Raw genomic sequence first — 21338 nt, forward strand, 5'->3', positions numbered from 1 at the left:
CTGTTAACACTTCAAACCCTTCATCAATTCTGACAGAGGCATTAAAATGTCCTGATCGATGTTCGTGGATTCCACACTTCCCCCGATGAGATCGTGGGTTGCCGTGCAGTTGCCATTTGATTGAGGTGTGGCATAGCTTGATAGATTGCCTGTCAGATCGTGGTACGATATGACATATTGCAGGAGCGATCAAACCCTCGCAAGCTCTTGTACCCTGTGGAGACTAAAAAAAAAAGGAAAAATAAGTTTTAAAAACTTTTATTATTATTAAAAAAATAAAAGCTAATAAAAGTTTAAAAAAAAAACCCTTTGCCATATTTATAATAAAAGAATCTAAATGTCGTATGTTCTCCAAAATTGTACCAATAGAAACTACAGGATGTCCCGCAAAAAAGTGAGCCCTAGCACAACTATGTTGATGGAAAAATAAAAAGGTTATGGCTGTCCGTAAAAGGCGGCAGAAAATAATTTTGAAATAAAAAAAACTATATAAATTTGTTATCGTGGTAATGATAAGGACCCATAAAATAAAGTTATCATGTCATTTTTGTTGCAGGGTGGATGCCATAGAAACAAGACCCCAACAAAGTTTGGGGAATTTAGTTTCTTTTTCCATTTCAATCCACTTGGAATTTTTTAAATTTTTTATTCAGTCACTGCACTGGCTGCCCATCAAATACAGAATTTAATTCAAACTCACTACCCTCATCCACAAAGCTATCAACAGCACTGAGCTACCCTACATTGCATCCCTCATTTCAATCCACCACCCAGCCCGGGCCCTCTTCTCCGCTAACTAAATCAGATTAATCGCCCGTTTAATTCAAACCTCTCATTCCCGCCTTCAAGACTTCTCCAGAGAAGCACCGGTCCTCTGGAACACGCTACCCCAAACTATCCGGGCAATCCCTGACACACTCAACTTCAGGCGTGCTGGAAAAACGCACCTCTTCAGGGAGGCATACCATATCCCCTAAACCAAACCCCTCTGTACTCCACCTGATAACATGCTCCCTGTCCTACTGATTACAATCCCTGCAAGTCGTAATCAACCACTCCCTGCAGTCATACCGATTCAGCAACTACGCGGCTTAAGTCTGACCATTGTCTATGTGTATAGCATCCTCACTCTCCACCTCGCCATACTGTGCACATCTCCAGCCACTTTACCTTCTGTATTGCCCCATTATCTGTAATATGTAAGGTTGTTGGAGCAGGACCCTCACCCCTACTGTCTCCATCAATTGATTACTGCATATAACCGTGGTTTTGTTTCTGTTCCCCCTGTATTGTAGGTGCTGTGGAATATGTTGGCGCTATATAAATAAAGATTATTATTATTATATGGTACATTAAATAGTACCATTGAAAAATAGCCACTGTTGTAGACCACCAAGGATGTAGATGCTTACTCCTTCACTGCCCATAAACCCTTTCATTCACCTACTAAGAATAGTACTCTATTTTTCCTTTGTTCTGCTTGTAGTTGGATGAGATGTACTCGGTGGTGCTGAGCAGTCATGGAGAGTTTCCCACAACACTGGGGGAAGCCATAAGAGTCAATATCACTATTTTAAAAAATGATGAGCCACATGGAGTAATTGAATTCATGTCCCCTGGAATAGTGAAGAACATAAATGAAAGCAAAGGAAATGATATTCACTCTGGTAAGGATACGTCAATGAGCATTGCTACAATTTATTCTGATGACATTTTTGCAAGGTGGACATTTATTGCGCAATAAGACATAAAGTTACACAAATGTATGACATAATCCAGCATTGCACTCACTAACTACAAGTTACCAATTCAGATGGCAACCTATAGTGTTAAACTGCTCTGTCCTTACATTCCCAGCTGCTAATACTGCTTTAGTCAGCCACCAGTAAGGCTTTATATTGTCTTATCACTAGTGTTAAGCTAACTTTTGAAAAGTTAAGTATGGCCTATTCTTGAATTTTGGCAAAAAGTTTAAAGAGGAGGAAGCAAAGTGGCTCAGTGGTTAGCATTGTTGCCTTGCAGCACTTGGGTTCTAGGTTCATATATGACCAAGGACAAGATCTGCAGAGAGTTTGTATGAATGTTTGTAGAGACCCAAACAAACATCCATGCAGATGTTGAGGAGGGGAATTTTAGTGGGTTAGACTGAGAAGAATCACCTGAAGTTTGGGTTTCGTGCCAAACTAAACTTCTAGCAAAGTTTGACCTGAAATAGGGTTTGACTGTTTTGCTTCACTCAACACTGCTTATCACTATCACCCACGTATCTGCTTACCATACACATAACTCTAGGGCAATCATATCTGAGCTGTTGTGTATAACACAATATTGCCAAAGTATTATCCTATGCTGGTATAAATATTAAATGGTTTAGACCAATGAAAATGGTAAGTTTGGTGACTAGGTATTTGCTTCTATTTTGCTTTAATAGTCATGCCCAAACTAGATAGTCACCACTTTGACCAGGTGCCCTTATCACATGGAAACTTGTCAATGACCTATGCCTGTTATCAGAATCCTGTACTTATCTTATAGCGCATTGATTGCTTTTCCAGACATAGCGATAACAATACAATGCAGGTAGAACATGAAATCGGCTTTAAGTTTATGGCACTGAAGTCATTGCTTGTGTTTAGCAAACCCTTGGTACCAAGCCAGGAATATCCCATATCTATCGAATATCATTTGTCGGAAATAATTTGGTCCATCCAATTAATTTCTGTAATGCACATTTGTCAGTTTTGTGTCTGTGTTTCTTAGTGAAGTGTCCATTTTCCTTTTCCCTATTTAACTACTGTATTTTGGAGAATGATTGTGGATCAGCATCTGTTTATTTCTAGCTGCATTTCAAGTAGTGAGGCAACAAGGCAGCTTTGGCAACGTGAATGTGACCTGGACTGTAAGCCCAGATTCAACCGCTGATGTTTACCCAGCACATGGCATACTTCAGTTTAAGGACGGCGAAACCTTAAAGACAATAACCATTTCATCCAGTCCAGATGAGGTAAAAATGAGTCTTTGTTTCCTTTAACTAAAAGACTTCTAGAACTAGAACTGTTTTATCAGCTAAGGAGGATGTCATAGGTCTGATAGAAGAAAATGGTATCGGTGAACTTTGGAAAAGTGGTGAGAGAAGGGCAAAAAGGGCAAAACGTTGTAAATTATTGCACGACTGTGGTGTCACCGTAAGTTGACTTTTTACTTCACAATTCTGGGGCACAGCCTGCAATAAATTCCCTCCGTATGGAACAAGTGGTCTAGTCCAGATCAACATTAATTGAGTACCTTAAAATAAGTCTACCAGCTCGTTCACCAGTAAGCCTTCATTCGCATCTGAGCTGTGGAATCCCTATTCCCACTAGCTGAATGGATCCTTCTTATGAACTAAATGGCACAGAACGATCTACATTGAGTATAATGGGGCATGTTCGATTTCTTTCTGGCCATCCAATGCCTCGCATCCGCAGGGAAATTGCATGCTGGTGACTGAGATATCGGGATGTGATTCACAGCTCCATATTGCACTCGCCTGTGGGAAGTTAGCCTTAGGGTACATGGACATGGAATTTTTTTTTTCCGCCCCACTTTTGGACTGCAAAATCAGTTCGAAAATCCGTCAGAAATGGCACCTATTTATTTGACTTATAGTCTGAGTGAAAAAAAATTGCAGCATGTCCTAATCTTGTCCGATTTTCAGATGAGCATAGCATATGTCAATGTGCAGCACATTGGACAGCACAATAATGGGATGTCCGGGAGCTGTTTGATGCAGACTGCACCTGAGATCTCAGGTACAACTTTTAAAATGCCTGTCTGCATGTACTTTTAAGGCCAGCTGCACATGGGTGTATTAGCATTTTGGGATCTGGAGCGGGCGTCCGCCTCCGGATTCCACAGCAAACACTGCCCATAGCATGCTATTAAAAATTGCTTTTCCATGTCCACAAATGGAAATCAAAAATCGGTCGCGGATGGAAAATCACAGCATGCTCGATTTCAGCTGGATTCCATGTGGACGGCTTCCATTGAAGTCAATGGAAGCCGTCCGATCAGCGGACTTCACGTCATCGCCTAGCGATGGCATTGCACAATCTGTACTGCACATGTGCCTGGTGCGTCGGCCAGGACATCCGCAGCACAGATCTGAACAGGTAAGTAGGGGTCACTGGCTGGGTACCGGGTCAGATTCTACTGCGGAATCCGACCCGGCCGTGTGCATTTGGCCTAATAGTTAGTTAAACAGCAGTGATACATAGTATACTTATGCAGCATAAAGTATTGGTTTTACAGGATATGTTCTACCTCTGAATGTACTTTATTGTAAAATACAACAAATCTCTGACCCATTTCTAGATTCCGGAGGAGAAGGAAGTATTTACTATAACCATTTTCAATCCGACGGGTGGTGCCAGGATGGGCAATATTACCACGGCTACACTGGAAATAGATAAAAATGATGATGCCGTTTTCTTTGCAGGTAATATCTTGAGCTGTATATAGCAGTTGTCTTACAGCTTGTACCAAGACAGCACTGAGCTGCTGAGAGCTGAAAATCTACCCAAAACAAAGTTCTCCAATTAGTTCCCTATTTTGGCCATTAATGATGCAGCAAGGCTTTTTTTGTAATTGTGTTGTTAAGCTGTTCCAAGAACTGCATCTATGAATAACTGGGTTGCAGTGCTGCATGTAAAAGCCATTTTTGATAACAGATGGTTTTAATGACACAGTTTTTCACATAATTAGGGATGAAACACAACAAACCAAACAGCATCAAACAAGGTGTATAACCCCAGATAAACTCAGAAAAATTGTTATACTGTGTTTCCCTGAAAATAAGACCCTGTGTTACATTCATTTTTGCCCCAAAAGCAGCACTCGGTCTTCTTTTTGGGGAGGTCTTTTTATAATTATCTAGCAGACTTAGTGCAGGTCCCTCCCACTGCTCTCCAGAACTCCTGTGTGGTTCCCCCAGTCATCGGCCACTCGTACACATCACTTCCTGGTTACGGGATTCATAAATCCTGCCTCTAGGAATTGATTGTTGTGATTGGCTCTTCAACCACTGCTCAGCCAATCAATGCAGCACTCAATGAACCAATGCAAGTGCTGTGATTGATTATTTGAGAGCTGCATTGATTGGCTGAAAAGCTGTCGAAGAACCAATCACAGTCATCACTTTCTGGAGGTGGGATTTATGAATCCTGTAACCAGGTAGGAATGTATGAGCAGTTAAAGACTGTGGGAGAGCAGCAGGAGGGACCTGGACCTAGACTGTTAGGTAATATATTCTTTCTTTTTTTATGTAGTGTAACTAGGGATTATTTTCAGACCTCCACGAAAATCTCAAAAAAATCAGGCCAGGGCTTATTTTTGGGATGAGTCTTATTTTCAGGGAAAGACATGAATGCACCTTATAATCCACAATCATTGAAAACTCAGTCTTTGATCGATTTCATAGCCATAATACTCAATTTTTTGGTCTGTATTACAGTCACAGCACCCAGCCCATGTGGATTTAATGAACCAAGCATAAATCACCATGGGGTTTTGTTATTATCAAAGTTTATCTCAGCAGAAGGTCTGGGTCTGAGTATTATGTACATACTATGGACCTTAAAGTGACCCTCCAGCTCCGGAGGAACAAAGATGGTCGCACTGCTTCTCTGAATATCTGATGCATGCTGTGCATGTTATGCATGGGTAGTTTAAGACACTATATGCTGCTCTGACTGGCCAGCACCACTCATGTGGGCAGCACTGGTCAATCAAAGCAGGTGTAGTGTCTTAGACTAATGATGTATACTAATGTACAGCATGCAACAGCTAGTCAGAAAAGTACCGCGGCCATCTTTGTTTCTCCAGGCCAGGGAATCACTGTCACGTTATGAAACCATCCATAAGCCCCATTGCAATTTGACCTGCTTAAAGGGGTTATGTGGACTAAAAAAGTATGGAAAGGTTTTTGCGTGCAGTTTTATCTTGTTGCATTTTAAAATACAAGAAAAAATGTCTAAAGATTGAATAATTTTTATGACTTTTTTTAAGCTTCTTTTTAATCTCTGTAGTTATGCATTTCATTGTTTTTCCAGGCTTTCTGATGAGAAGCCTAAAGGGAGCAACCTGAAAAACGACAAACCTGGAGCATGTTGTAGTTTGATTAAAAAAATACAGCTTCTCCCAAAGTGCCCCTAAAATACTACGGGGGGCATTTATGAACTGAAAACAGGCACAAAAAAGTCACAAATTTATGTGTAAGGCTAGTTAGTGCAGAAATGTTGTGACTCTCTGTTATCTAGACCCCTGTGGCTTGTGAAGAGAGGAATGGTGACCCCGAACTGGCACACTTATGTATAATTTATGCCACAAACTAGTGTGAATTATACCAGAAGTCCGTTTCAGCTCATAGCTGGCATAGATGTCTGAGTAGGTGCAGGGACTGTCCGAGAGGCGCTTATTATCGGCGTGGATTTTAAGACTACTGTTTGAACCACCGGTGTTAATAAATCTCCCCCATGTATGTACACCCCTTATATTCTGCAGTAGAATGCTATGCTTTATGTGCTACCAACCCAACGCTCTCACAGCCGGCTGTCGCCTACCATTATTTTGTTACTCTGTCTTCTGCCCCATACATAAATGTGCAATGTGGAACATGTATTCCTTTTATTTTCCCTCCAGAACCAGTTTTATTGTGGGTTGATGAAGGCGAGATTGCGAACCTCACCATTGTGCGGGATGGATCAGCTGATTTTGTGTCTTCTGTCACTTATGCGACTATCAGTGGAACAGCTATGGCTGAGGAAAGCGATTTCACTTATGTTTCCGGAGACGTACTGGTGTTTGAAATTGGCCAACGCATGTTGAATATATCAGTGAAGACAAGTGAAGATGATATACCGGAGACAGATGAATATTTTTATGTACAGCTTTTCAACTGTACAGGTGAGTGGTGCTGAGTGATTACGGATATCACAAACTATGGCCGAACGCACATGACCGGGTTGGATTCCGCATTCGGAATCCGACCCGGTGCCTGGCCGGTGAGCCCCTGCATACCTGTCGAGCTGCTTTTTCTTCTGTATTGCTGATGTGCCGACTGGAGCGCCAGCGCATATGCGCAGTATAGATGTGACCGCGCCGTCACTAGGCGATTATGCAGATTCTGCGGCCTTTCCAGAAGGATGATTGCGGAAGGGCCACGGGACAGACGGCTTCCATTAACTTCAATGGAAGCCGTCTGCACAGAATGTGGCTCAAAATAGAGCATGTTTTGATTTTTCTTTTCCCCCGCGAGTGGAAAATCACAATAGATTTCTGCTCATGGGCAGGAAAACCCACTTTTACATTGCATGCTATGGCTAGTATTTCCTGCGGAATCCGGAGGTGGACACCCGCTCCAGATTCTGCAGTGCAAATCCAGCCATGTGCATTGGGCCTATATAATATATAGGTTTTTCCAAAGAGTAATCATTCAATCCATTATATTCAGTCTTAAAATGACATAATCAATATGTGCTCGCCTATCTTTTCACTTAGATGTTAAAAAAAATTGTTATACAAATATCTCCCCTATAACATCCCATGAGACCTGTGGGAGATAATCACACTGTCATTTCTTTTTAATTTTGCAGTCACCACCAGGGCTGATTTGGGTCTGCTAAGACCCAGTAGCTGTAGCATACCAGGGGTAACCTAACAATCACGTGATCGCCAGGGCCAGTAGGGGATCCAACATTGCCACTTCCTCTATTCTCTTCTCATTAACCTCTGTGTAGCCTACAAGGGAAAAGGTATTAGCGAATAAAAAACAGTTCTGTCTTCTCCTCCGGGTCATTGGATGTCTCTAGATTGCAGTAATAGAAGCTTTAATCTCGTACAATATTTTTACAAATGGCTGAGGTTAAAGCCCAGGACCAAACATTGTATATTTACAGCACATTGTCCTAAACGGGTTAAAGGGGTTGTCCCATGAAAAGAACTCTACTAAGATAAGGGATAGGGTCTGTCTGCTACGCCCCCCACTGATCACGAGAAATTAAAGGAGATGTCCCGCGCCGAAACGGGTTTTTTTTTTTTTAAACCCCCCCCCCCCCGTTCGGCGCGAGACAACCCCGATGCAGGGGTTAAAAAACCCACCCGCACAGCGCTTACCTGAATCCCGGCGGTCCGGCATCTTCATACTCACCTGCTGAAGATGGCCGCCGGGATCCTCTGTCTTCATGGACCGCAGGGCTTCTGTGCGGTCCATTGCCGATTCCAGCCTCCTGATTGGCTGGAATCGGCACGTGACGGGGCGGAGCTACACGGAGCTACACGGAGCCCCATAGAGAAGAGGAGAAGACCCGGACTGCGCAAGCGCGGCTAATTTGGCCATCGGAGGGCGAAAATTAGTCGGCACCATGGAGACGAGGACGCCAGCAACGGAGCAGGTAAGTATAAAACTTTTTATAACTTCTGTATGGCTCATAATTAATGCACAATGTACATTACAAAGTGCATTATTATGGCCATGCAGAAGTGTATAGACCCACTTGCTGCCTCGGGACAACCCCTTTAAGTCCTATGTACCTCCAAATGAATAGAGCAGTGGTCACACATGGGCATTACTGCTTTACTCATTCCAATGGGGCCGCTGGGCACCAGAACACAGAGATCTGCTGCTGTCATATCCTCTCTTACTAGGTACATTTGGGACTCTGATTAGCAAAAGGCATAAAAAAACAAAAGATATACATTTGGGAGTCCCAAGACTTTGTGATTAACAACAGATTTAGGAATCTATGTTTTTACTAGTTTACCTTTTAGTTAGCCCCATTTTCATGTAGAGCCCATCAGTAGCAATTTTACATACATTGCATGCATTTCTGCCATTCAGAATCCAGCCATTTTTAGGTCTTGTTGATAGAGCACAGATTTGGTGAATTTGAATTTCTTCACTGTATGAACTCCGTTGTAGAATGATAACTTTTTTAGTAGCCTTTTTGTAAAGCCTATACATTTGATAGAAATACTTATTTGTCATGTAGGAGACACTGTGGTGAGTGGAAATGGAAATGCCACAATAGTCATCAAGGCTAATGATGATCCCAATGGAATATTCTACATCGAACCTGTTGATAAAACTGTAGAAGAAGGTGGAAGTAATCAGTTCAAGTAAGTCCACTGAGCTTGAATCTCATTTTTTTATTATATAGTATAATTTACATTTACATTAAAACCTATCCAAAAATATACTAGATATGTTAGGATAGGAATTATAGTTTATGGGAGTTGTGAATTGCCATGCTGCTACCACTGCACTCAAGACAGTTAGATTTACGTCAGATGTCGGCTTGTACACAGCGCAGATGTCGGGGGAGAGGTCAGGTTTCACAGAATGAGTGCATCAGCGGCTGTCTGATCGGAACGACTGACTGAATGAGTGAAGTGCTTGTCGGGCTGCTGCCCAGCTGAAGACCCAGTATGGGGCAGTATTAGTACTAGGTCTACTATGGGGGACACTATTACTACTGGGACCACTGTGATAGTCACTATTACTATGGTGGCCACTATGGGGGTCACTATTGCTACTGGGGCCACTAAGGGGATGCTATTAATAATTAGACCACTATGGGGAGGTCAGTATTACTACTGGGGCCATTAAAGGGAACACTATTGCTACTGGGGCCACTATGGGTAACACTATTACTACTGGGGCTACTATTGGGGTCATTATTACTATTGGAGCCACTATAGGGCTTACTATTACTACTGGGGCAACTAAATGGTGTTGTATCGCTACCGGGGCTATTAGGGGGGTGATTACTATTACTATTGGGGCAACTAAGGAGAACATTTACTATTTGGGCCACTAATGGGGGCACTGTTACTGTATCGCTTGAGGCAAGTCTCAGTGGTTCAAATATATGTATGGTATCTTGTGTATTGGCGCTTTCAATGCCTGTAAAATTAGTGTTTTCTTTTGTTGTTGAGAGGAGGAGGGGGGGGGGGCGCAGGAACGTCATTTCACACTTTGCTTCAGGCAGCACAAAGGCTTGGGGCACCCCATGAGCTCATCAGACATTTATGGCTTGTACTTATAATATGCTATAAATGTCTCAGATTATAACATCCCTTTAAGTTTTATCGCTCCCCTTGGGAGTGTATCAATATGACAATCTGTCCACTGGACCACAAAAGGTTGTGCAACCGTACTTTAGGCTGAACAGTTAGGTGAATGATTTATATTTTTGTCTTTTATTCTTAATATTTAGTTAAAGTGATGACTTTTAGATTACTAATACATTATGTTCACACTGGTAATACGTATACTGCATTATGGTTATTATGTATATCATCTATTAAAAGGGGTCTCCTTGCAGGGTGCTGAGAGACAGAGGACATTTTGGCAGTGTTTTTCTGCACTGGCAAATTATGCAGAACGAGTCCGTTTTACAGCCAGGCCAGGAGTTTGCTGAAACATGGGGTATTCTTTGGTTTAATGACCAAGCTGCTTTTGAATATATTACCCTCCATGCTGTTCCTGATCAAATTCCTGAGTTCAACGAGTTCTACGTTCTAAAACTGATGAATATTTCAGGTGTGTATGTATAACATTTTAAGCAGCATGTCTCAGAAGCCATAAGTACAAGAAGAGTTTAGCTAAATTGTTTAGTAGTCGGTATTTTAGAGATTGAATGTGTTTTGCACACATCTAAAGATTCGGGTGCCGGCGGGGGAGAGCGGTGAGTTGCGGGAGTGAGCAGGGAGGAGCGCGGGGGGGGTAGCGTGAGAGAGAGAGAGATCCCCCCCCCTTTCCTCCCCGCTCTCTCCCCCCGCTCCCCACCCCGCACCGGCACCCGAATCTATAGAGACGAGCGGGCAGGTACTCGCATAAGGCACTACTCGCTCAAGTAGTTTGCCTTAGCGAATATGCTCACTCATCTATACTCATTAACTATCCACACAGAATAGTTCAGGGTGTTTTCATAGTAACAGTTTCTTTTTTTTTCTAAATATATCATATATACTGTATAGTGAAATTCTGTTCTCAGTAAAACCACTATACAATGTCCATGTGATTTACAAATATTTCATCCAAACTATATTCTATTCTATGGTTCAAAAGGAGTTTTATTGTTCTGCCATGCATGTGCATCAAAAACAGTGTTACATTGACAAAATTAGCAAATTAAAAACAAATCCGTGTACAAACATTATTTGTCATTGTTATTCTTAATTTCTTGTAGTAAGGCAGTTTATTTTATCTAATGAAGCAATCCTAAACTTCTAAACATCTTTGAAATATCTAGCACTATCATTTCGGTTAATTATAAACTTTTAATAATCTCGTTATCTCCTGCAAACATATGTAGACGTTAGGAGTCTAGTGAAACGGGGGAAAAAGAAATAGAAGATGAGAAAGATTGTAGAAAGGTGGGCTAGACGGGGAGGGGGGAAGGTCTAGGTATGGGTGTTGGGGATCCGGTCTGTATCTCTTAAAAATGTGTATGCGTGATTGATACGTTATTGATTCAAGCGACATGTTGGCCTTAGTTATGGTGTGTTCCCATTCCTGTTCGGGAGGGCCCCAGATTCTACCCATGTGGGTAAGTCCGAAGAGAGTCGGAATTGGATCCAAACCCACCAGGTCGTAGTGTACTTTTCGTATCTTAGTTCATCCCTGGCAATGAGCTCTTCCATTTGTTTCATTTGGTCTAGGGCTTCCAGCCACATCAGTCTAGAGGGGGGTGTAGTGGACTTCCACTTTTTGGGAATTATCTGTCGCATGGCCATTATAAAAAATCCTAGTAAGGAGCTTTTGGAATGCGCCACTTATCCTGGAAGCATAGATAGTAGTGCTATTTCTGGTGTGAACTGTATCCGGCTTCTGCTGACCGTGGAGTACAGAGCATTAACCTCCCGCCAAAGGGGGCAGATCCGGGGACAGGACCACCAGACATGGACAAATGTCCCTCTGCCCGACTGGCATCTCCAGCAGGTATCCGGATACTGGGGGAAGATCCTGGCTAGAGTCACTGGGGTCCGGTACCATCTTATTAATATTTCGGTACCATCTTATTAATATTTTATAATTTAATTCTTGTAGTTTACTAGAAGTCGACATTTTGTGTGACAAGATGTATGATTTTTTCCAGGACTCCTCCGGGGGTGAACCACCAATATCCTGCTCCCACAGCCTCTCTATATCTTTTCCGCAATTGCGCGTTTCTCCTCCGACTAGCATCTGGTATAGTGTCGATATTGTGTATTGTACTGAAGAGGGTGAAATGCATGTTTTCTCGAAGGTGGTAATGGGACGGCTCAGTTGTTGGGTAGTTCCTAGGGACCTAATATAGTGGCCAAGCTGTAGATACTGGAACCATGCTCCGGGTGGTGGCCTCCTATCTCCAAGTATTTCGCTAAGCGGTTTAAGTCCTTCCGTTGAGACCACGTCCTGGACCCTTAGGATAGTGTTTGGAGAGCTGTCTGCTATCAGTGAACCTTTAAAGAAAGTGGGGAATTGAGGATTTCCTGTCAGGGGAGTAAGAGGGCCAGGTTTATTGATCAATCCTTTTTTAGTTGCGTACTCTAACCATGCTGTTAGTATGTTTTCTGCGAAGGGTGATAGCCCAAGTTCTTTGTGTTTGTCTCTACCCGGTAGCCATATGAGGCCCAGACCCTTGGAGGGAACCAATTCCTGTTCAGCTTCTACCCAGGTCCTCTGTGTTCCGATGTGGAGCATATCGAGCACACGTTTAGTTAGTGAGGCTTTGTGATATAAGGCCAGGTTTGGGATGCCCATACCTCCTTACTCTCTAGGTACTGTAAGAGCTTTCCAGTTGCGCCTTGGTCTCTTACTCCCCCAAATGAAATTCATTATGGATCTCTTGGCTCTAAGTAGGAATGACTCTGGCAGCTTAATGGGTACTGTTTGGAAGGCGTACAGAAATCTCGGGAGGGCGTTCATTTTGATAGTGCTTATCCTTCCGAACCAAGACAGAGACTATATTCTATTCTAAACATATTGATCACTCAACCAAAATGAGTCTTGTATTATAAATACAGTATAATACTTGGTACACTAATCAACAATTGTGCTAGAGAATGACCGCATAAGAAATATGCAATGCAAAAATGCTACTGTATGTCAAACAATACAAAGACTAATAGTACCATATAATTCCTATACTAAAAGTGCCAAAAACAAAAGTGAAATACAGTGGCTTGACCAGCAATGCCATTCTGCACCCGTGCTGGTAGTTCTATACAGAGCCTCATTCACTTACCTGGCTCATATCACAATTACCTGTAACTTGCGCCATTTACATCATAATGTGATCAGGAGAAACGGATGTCACCAATATACACTAAATAGGGTACTGCTAGGGAAAAGTAAGTTAGAAAAAGACCTGGGGGTACTAGTTGACTGTCGACTTAACTGGAGCAATCAATGCTAGTCAGCTGCTGCAAAGGCAAATAAAGTCTTGGGGTGCATTAAGAGAGGTATAGGGGCAAGGGAAGAGAACATTATCCTCCCACTATATAAGGCACTTCTCAGGCCCCACATGGAATACTGCGTACAGTTCTGGACACCGGTGCTCAGGAAGGATGTTGCAGTGCTTGAGAGGGTTCAAAGAAGGGCAACTAAACTAATACATGGAATGAAGGGACTGGAATACCCAGAGAGGCTATCAAAATTGGGATTATTTACCCTGGAAAAAAGATTGCTAAGTGGCGACCAAATAACTATATATAAGTACATGAGGGGACAATACAAGGAACCATGATCTGTTTATACCCAGGACTGCGACGGTAACAAGAGGGCATCCTCTACGTCTAGAAGAAAGCAGGTTTTATCACCAACACAGAAAGCGGTTCTTTACTGTAGGAGCAGTGAGATTGTGGAACTCTCTGCCTGAGGACGTGGTGATGGCAAAATCCATAGAGGAGTTTAAGAGGGGATTAGATGCCTTTCTATAGCACTATGATATTACAGGATATAGACATTAGATGACCAGTGGGGTTGTTGATGCAGGTCTTGGAGTTATGTAGGAACTTTCAAACGTTGATCCAGGAATTATTCTGACTGCCACTATGGAGTCGAGAAGGAATTTTTTCCCCCCAAAACGCTTCCACCTCATTGGGTTTTTTTTTGCCTTCTTCTGGATTAACAAGGGTGAGTGGAGACAGAGTGAACTAGATGGACATTGTCTTCCTTCAGCCGAGCATACTATCTTATGTTAAGGGAGAAAATGCAGCCCACAATATGGTCTGTGCTGTAAATTGCAGAGCAAGAAGCCAAGGAGTACAATTTGGGATAAATAAAACAAAAATCAGGATAGTTGACAAAAATGCTTGATGTTGCCCGGGCTAATGTACCTAATTAATCATTTGTCATATAGATTCTTTAGATATATCTTTTCTCCTGGTGAATTGTTCATCATATGTACTTACTGTTTATTGTATTCTTGCCTCGCACCTTCTTTCACAAGAATAATGAATTAATTGGATGTTAACTGTCTGTTGAATTAATTATACTGCAATAGGAATAATGTATAACACCTCTTTATTCATATGCCAGAATCATGAAAGACTTCACCATTATTTATCAGTTCTCACTCTCTGTTTATTTAATCTCGTTTGAAAGGATCAACCATGGATATCTCTTTGATTCAGTCTTTGGATTCTAGCTCATTTATTTCAAATGTCATTTAATCATATAGATGTCATATGTTTTCAACAGACACATATTGTCTTTGATGAATAGACTGTTCACTATCAGTGATTTATGGGAAAACTAGACCTGTCTAGAATAAACAAATGTGATATTTAAATTCAACATATAGAAATCTACAAATATCAAATATTATCATGCGATCAGCAAATTTGATGTAGACCAGTGTAATAAACCAGCTCATACTTGCCTTTCCCTGCTCGTCCCCCGACAACAGCTCAGGGTATCTGTACAGTTGTGTTGTTTTACAGACTGCAGCAGTGTGTGACAACCCGTAATCAGGCTGCTGCAGCCAATGGCACAGCTCAGCAGTGATCACTTAGCTCTATCATTGGCTGCAGCAGCATGGGATGATACAGGCTGCTGCAGTCTATAAGCATTATGTCAGCAAGGAGACCTGGAACTGCTGACAGAAGACAAATGGGGAGAGGTGAGTATGCTCTGGTTTATTATTTTTACACCTGAGGACCTGATTTTAATATAAAATTTTATCTTGAAAAAACCCTTAAGTTACACTTTTTGTATTTACTAAATATTCTACTTGCAATACACAGGTGGATTTCCGGGCCCAGGAGGCAAGCTGGCAGAAACACATCTAAATGTTACCGTGATGATCCCTTTCAACGATGACCCATTTGGAGTATTTATAATTGGACCAGAGACACAGAATCAGGAGGTGGCTGAAGATGTCATGTCAGTAGATGATATGAGATTTGTGACCAACTTCTCTATTTGGAGACGGCAGGGAACATTTGGAGATGTTCGCGTTGGCTGGGAAATTTACTCCACCACCTCCAAAACTGACCTTCCTCCAATGGTGGATCTATTGCTTATTGCCTCATTCCCATCTTCAGTGCAGTTGCAGCCACATATGCGTCGGCACCACAGTGGAACAGATGCCTTATTCTTCAGTGGCAATGAAGGCGCATTTGGAGTGATTGAGTCACAGTATTATCATAGCTTAAATACGACTCTGACAAACTTTACTTTCTCAGCATGGACCATACCACACATGAATACTAATGGATTTATCATTTCAAAGGACAATAATAATGGAACTATGTATTATGGTGTGAAAGTTGAAACAAATGACTCGTATATCATGATCCTGCTGTACTATGTAACCTTTGGAGCTAATACTACTTTTGTGGCTAAAGCAGGGGTCTCAAAATACATGGAACGAAACACCTGGACTCATATACTAATTACATTAGATGATGGATTTATAGAGTTTTATATTGATGGAAATCTTGTACCTGGAGGAGTGAAGAGTCTGAAAGGAGAGTCAATAATTAATGGTAAGTTAAAAATTCATTTCTGTCCCAAATCCCCAAGGTTATCATAGAAGTCAAAGATATCACCATAATAACATTTTAAATTTTAAATAGCCGAGGAAGTCCACAACTTAGTGGCTGCAAACAATATGCTAGCTACAGTCCTTTCGAGGACATACTCTCCTAGCTTGTCTCACTCCAGAGTAATCAGGCCATTGTTAGCCATAAAGTCTGTAAAGGAATTGTCCTGATTAGTGTAGTTAGACGGAGACTGGTCTCCTATGTGTTCCGGTTGATGTATAGCTCAAGCAAATCTTCCTTGGAACTTCATAGTGGTGGAGGCTCAACCTGGTTACTTACCCTCCTGCATAGTCATTGGTAGTCGATGCCTGTGGTGGACAAGTGTTCCTGAAGTTGGGTGATCTGGGAGCACAAGACTGTCTCCCCCAAACTCTTTACCAGCTAAAACCACCACTACTCTTCTCAGCCTCCTTACATACTGCAGTTCCTCAGTGAACCCTTTCTAAAAGTTTTTAGCACATTCCTATTGAGCATGCTCAGCAGAGTCCATAGAGTATAATGGTTTCTGTTCATTTCTATTGGCAATAGTCTCTACCTGTACTGGCCAACTACTACAATCTGCATCACTATCCATTGACCTTAATGGAGTTGGCTTTATGCTAATTGTAGCAGGGGCAGCCTGCCACCTTGCTACAGTGACACCTCAGCTAATAAACAGCACTAATATGTTAAGTCACATGTCCAATATCATAGAGGGTGGAGTTGATTGACTTAGTTGAGTGATAAACCTATGGGTCAGGAAGGGTATAGTCTCTCCATAGGGGGAGCACCTAGTAGGTATGAGGGGACTTATAAGGCCATGCATGCTCCTCTGGAAAATGTAAACAAATGGGAAGATGGAATAGTGCCTCTACAGCGCCACCTATTAGAAGACAGCATTCCTGCAAGTCAATGTCAGACCTATTAACAAGCCTTGCAACAATGTCTTGGAATATAAACCAGAGTCTTCTCCAGACTATATAGGCATGTACTTCTAATGACAGGTCCAGTAATGACGATTGGTGATACTCTGAGTTCCAGACAGTAGACCCATGGTCATACCCTGATACCTGCTTGTATTGTGTGCACAGTTATGCACCTGTAATATTCGCATGTGAAACTGGCCAAATAAGAGCATCATTTAAGGAAAGCCATTAAATTGAGTCTTGTTGTAAAATGCTGAAAAAATAAATAAAAAAAAAGTTTCTAACGCCTTGTTGCAATGTGAACAAGGTGCTAAAATTCAAAGATGCACATTATAGCCGAGGTTAGTCACACCTACGTTCTTTGTATTCCAGATCCAGGAACCTTGCGTGTCGGTGCAGGAATAAATGGAGGCAGCAGGTACACTGGCTTACTCCAAGATGTGAGAATATATGAGCAAAAACTTTCTCGGGCAGAGATTACTGAACTTCATGCCACTCCAGCCAAAAGTGACCTGCACCCAATTTCTGGCTATTTGGAATACAGACAAGGAGAAATGCACAAGTCATTTGTTGTGTCCGCCCGCGACGACAATGACGAAGAGGGAGAAGAACTCTTCATTCTAAAACTGGTATCTGTGTTTGGTGGAGCAAGGATTCCGGAGAAGAACACAACGGCCTTAATAAGGATCCTAAAAAGTGATAATGCCAATGGCTTGTTTGGCTTTACTGGACCATGTATTCCTCAGGTGAGAGGTGGAAGAAAATCATGAAATATCATGTTGTATTCATAATGGTAAAGGTGGTAACATTTTGGATGTCTTGTGTTTTTAGTCTTCGGAAGAAGGCTCTACCATCTCATGTGTAGTGGAACGAACACGGGGAGCGTTGGACACGGTGTATCTCTTCTATAGCATTAGTCAGACAGACCATAAGGGCACTGATGACCCTGTAGTTGACTTTACTACAAGCAGTGGGAATATCACCTTTCTGCCATCTCAGAGATCAAAGGTAATAGTATATATAAATACTATAAATGGAATGACTTCTGTGCAGAAGTACACTCTTATTCATAATATCATATATAAAATATAATGGTAGAGCATGGTCTTATGGTGACTTTTATACCTGCTGAGGTGGCTGCTTCATGGTACCTTTGCCTAAAGGTGCATTCAGACTGATTGTGTTTATGTGTGTACATACATGTGCACATAACCACGTGTCTATTAGAATCATTGGTTCCCTATGCTGTGTTCACATGTCCGTGTTTAACAGGCGTGCAAACATGCGCACCTGTAAAACATAGGACATACGTGCACCGCAAAGGTCCATGGTGTGCGTCAATATTCCCCACGGGGAGTCTCCTCATCACTGAACACTGTGACAGCACTGTCACAGTGTTCAGTGACAAGGGGACTCCTCGCAGGGATTAAAGGATCCCTTGCCACAGCTGTAACACTTGTGGCAGAGGATCGCAAAACTCTCCTATTGATTTCAATGGGGCCGCTACTGTCGGTGGTCCCATTGAAAGCAATAGGATGGCAGCACCCCCACAGCAGATATACGGAGGTGCTAAAAGGAAATGAATTATCTGTGAATTTTTTATTCAGTTGTATATGTTCTCTTTATGAGGCCTTTGTCCTGTGTATATTATTTTATCTAAGCTTTATTAAAGGTTAAGTTTTAGTCTATATAATGATTACAGTCTGTGAAAATAATTGTGGAATATTTGGGTCTGAGATTGAGTTATATAGTTTATGGCAGTAGTTACTAAATTCATTGGCAATTTCTTGTAGGTATAAAATCGTACTATTCATGTCTTTAGATTTTAAAAAAGCTATTCTTGTTTTAATTTGTGCTGCTTTAAGCCTTACTAGCTTTATTGTGGGAGTTATAGTGCAACGCTTTCAACTTTTTGAAGTGTGTCTCATATTCTAAAATGAAGAAATTTGGAAAGAGAGAAATACTTCCTAGGGGGAAACGAGGAAGGTACGGGAGGCATTCATTTTATGTTGACACTCCAGGGTGGTGATTTTATGCAGTAGACCTTTTTGTGTTAAGGTACTGTTTCTTTGATTCTTGTAACTTGTTGTGTAAGCAATTCGCATACATACACCCTGTGCAAGTTCCAAAGTAAAAAGCAGTCTTGTACTGAGGGAGAGTTGATTAAGAAAAAGTTTTTAATGTTGTTTGAGATGTGGGATTGGTATTGTTTAAGTGACATTAAATTGTTCTTTCAAATAGTGATGGTAGGATGGGATGGTGAGCAAATATCAAGTTTTATGGTGGCGTGGTCAGACCATGTTTTATGACCAATGTCACAATGAACTATATCCGTTAATACCCATTTAGAAGTGTGAAACTTATCAATGTATGTAAAGGTGTTGTCTCTGAATAAAATGTAAAATCTTTTTCAGCAGCGTGGAGGCATCTCCAAACATCAAGGACATTTTCCTGCTCCAACCAAGAATACATTTAAAGGGGTTCTGACATGAATAATTTTTTTATGCTTTAGCAGCCATTGTTCCCTGGTCTGCCTAATGGACCCAGGGAACCCAGGGTTTAATGGCTGCTAAAGCATAAAAAGATAATACTTACCTGTTCTCCTGTTGTTGTTGACATCGGGGGGTCATCTCCCGGCAGCATATTAGCACTTTCTGCTTAGGTTAAGCAGCCTGACTGGAGCCACCTGATTGGTGCAAGCTGTGCAGTCACGTGGTGCCGAAGAGCCAATCAGGTGGCTCTAATCAGCAGCGCTGCTTAACCTAAGCAGAAAGTGCTAGTATGCCTCCCGGCAGGCAGTCTTCTTTCTCCAGCAGCCGCGCCGCTCCGGGATCGCGCGCATGCGCAGTGGAGAGGTGCCCTCTTACAGGAGTCAGGACGGGCTGCGTCTCCACTGCGCATGCGCAGCACTCCGGAGTTCAGCCGGACGGACGGGCCGCCCACAGCAAGCACTGCTTGTGACGTGCTTGCTGTGGCGGTCCGTCCGTTGACCTCGGAAGTGCCTGACGGACGGACCAGAGCAGGAAGCGGTCTTTTTGACCGCTCCTGCTCTGCTTTAAAGGCACAGAAGAAGATGCCGGCTGGAGGGGACATGCCTAGCGATCGGGCCAGGCCAGGCAAGGTGAGTACAATTTTTTTTTTTTCATGTCAGAACCCCTTTAAGGGGGTGGGGAGGCTGCTATCCTTTGATTTGGAGTTTAGATCAGCACTATTGATAATATAAAAATCCCTGAGAATTCATATTACAGTGTAAATGATGTTGTTAGCACAACAATCATAGAATCATAGAATGGTAGAGTTGGATGGGGCCTCCAGTGTCATTGGGTCCAACCCCCTGCTCAGTGCAGGATTTACTAAATCATCCCAGACAGATATTTGTCCAGCCTTTGTTTGAACACTTCCATTGAAGGAGAACTCACCACCTCCCGTGGTAACCTGTTCCACTCATTGGTCACCCTCACTGTCAGAAAGTTTTTTCTAATATCCAATTTGTGTCTCCTCCCTTTCAGTTTCATCCCATTGCTTCTAGTCTTTCCTTGTGCAAATGAGAATAGGGCTGATCCCTCTGCACTGTGATAGCCCTTCAAATATTTGTAGACAGCTATTAAGTCTCCTCTCAACCTTCTTTTTTGCAAGCTAAACATTCCGAGATCCTTTAACCGTTCCTCATAGAACATGATTTGCAGACCACTCACCATCTTGGTACCTCTTCCCTGAACTTGCTCCAGTTTGTCTGTGTCTTTTTTAAAGTGCGGTGCCCAGAACTGGACACAGTATTCCAGATGAGGTCTGACTAAGGAAGAGTAGATGGGGATAATTACCTCACGTTATCTAGACTCTATGCTTCTCTTAATACATCCCAGAATTGTGTTTGCTTTTGTGGCTGTTGCATCACATTGTTAACTCATTTTCAGTCTATGATCTATTAGTATACACAAGTCTTTTTCACATGTGCTGCTGCTTAGCCCAATCCCTCCCATTCTGTATGTACTTTTTTTCATTTTTCTTGCCCAGATGTAGGACTTTGCATTTCTCCTTGTTAAATACCATTCTTTTAGTCGCCGCCCACTGTTCAAGTTTTTCTAGATCTTTTTGAATACTCTCTCTCTCTTCCCTAGTGTTAGCTATCCCTCCTAGCTTTGTGTCGTTGGCAAATTTGATCAGTTTCCCATCAATTCCCTCCTCCAGATTATTTATAAAAATGTTGACAACACTGGGCCTAGGACGGAGCCTTGTGATACCGCATTTGATACATTCTTCCACTTGGATGTGCAGCCATTTATGACCACTCTTTGAGTACGATCATTTAGCCAGTTGTGAATCCAACAGTTGCCTTGTCAATCCCATATTTGGTCATTTTTT

At 42.1% G+C, this 21338-nt stretch overlaps 1 protein-coding gene across 1 annotated transcript in view; it reads left to right on the forward strand.

Annotated features, from left to right (window-relative positions):
* ADGRV1 (adhesion G protein-coupled receptor V1) overlaps positions 1-21338 on the forward strand; it is a 400714-nt gene that overhangs the window by 61645 nt on the left and 317731 nt on the right. The window contains exons 13-21 of the mRNA XM_066604894.1: positions 1487-1667; positions 2841-3004; positions 4354-4477; positions 6679-6942; positions 9027-9153; positions 10362-10579; positions 15271-16014; positions 17349-17722; positions 17808-17984. Coding sequence (XP_066460991.1) covers positions 1487-1667; positions 2841-3004; positions 4354-4477; positions 6679-6942; positions 9027-9153; positions 10362-10579; positions 15271-16014; positions 17349-17722; positions 17808-17984 — 2373 coding nt within the window. The remainder of the gene's footprint in view (positions 1-1486; positions 1668-2840; positions 3005-4353; positions 4478-6678; positions 6943-9026; positions 9154-10361; positions 10580-15270; positions 16015-17348; positions 17723-17807; positions 17985-21338) is intronic.

This window comes from Eleutherodactylus coqui, chromosome 5 (genome assembly GCF_035609145.1).
Source record: "Eleutherodactylus coqui strain aEleCoq1 chromosome 5, aEleCoq1.hap1, whole genome shotgun sequence".
NCBI lineage: Eukaryota > Metazoa > Chordata > Amphibia > Anura > Eleutherodactylidae > Eleutherodactylus > Eleutherodactylus coqui.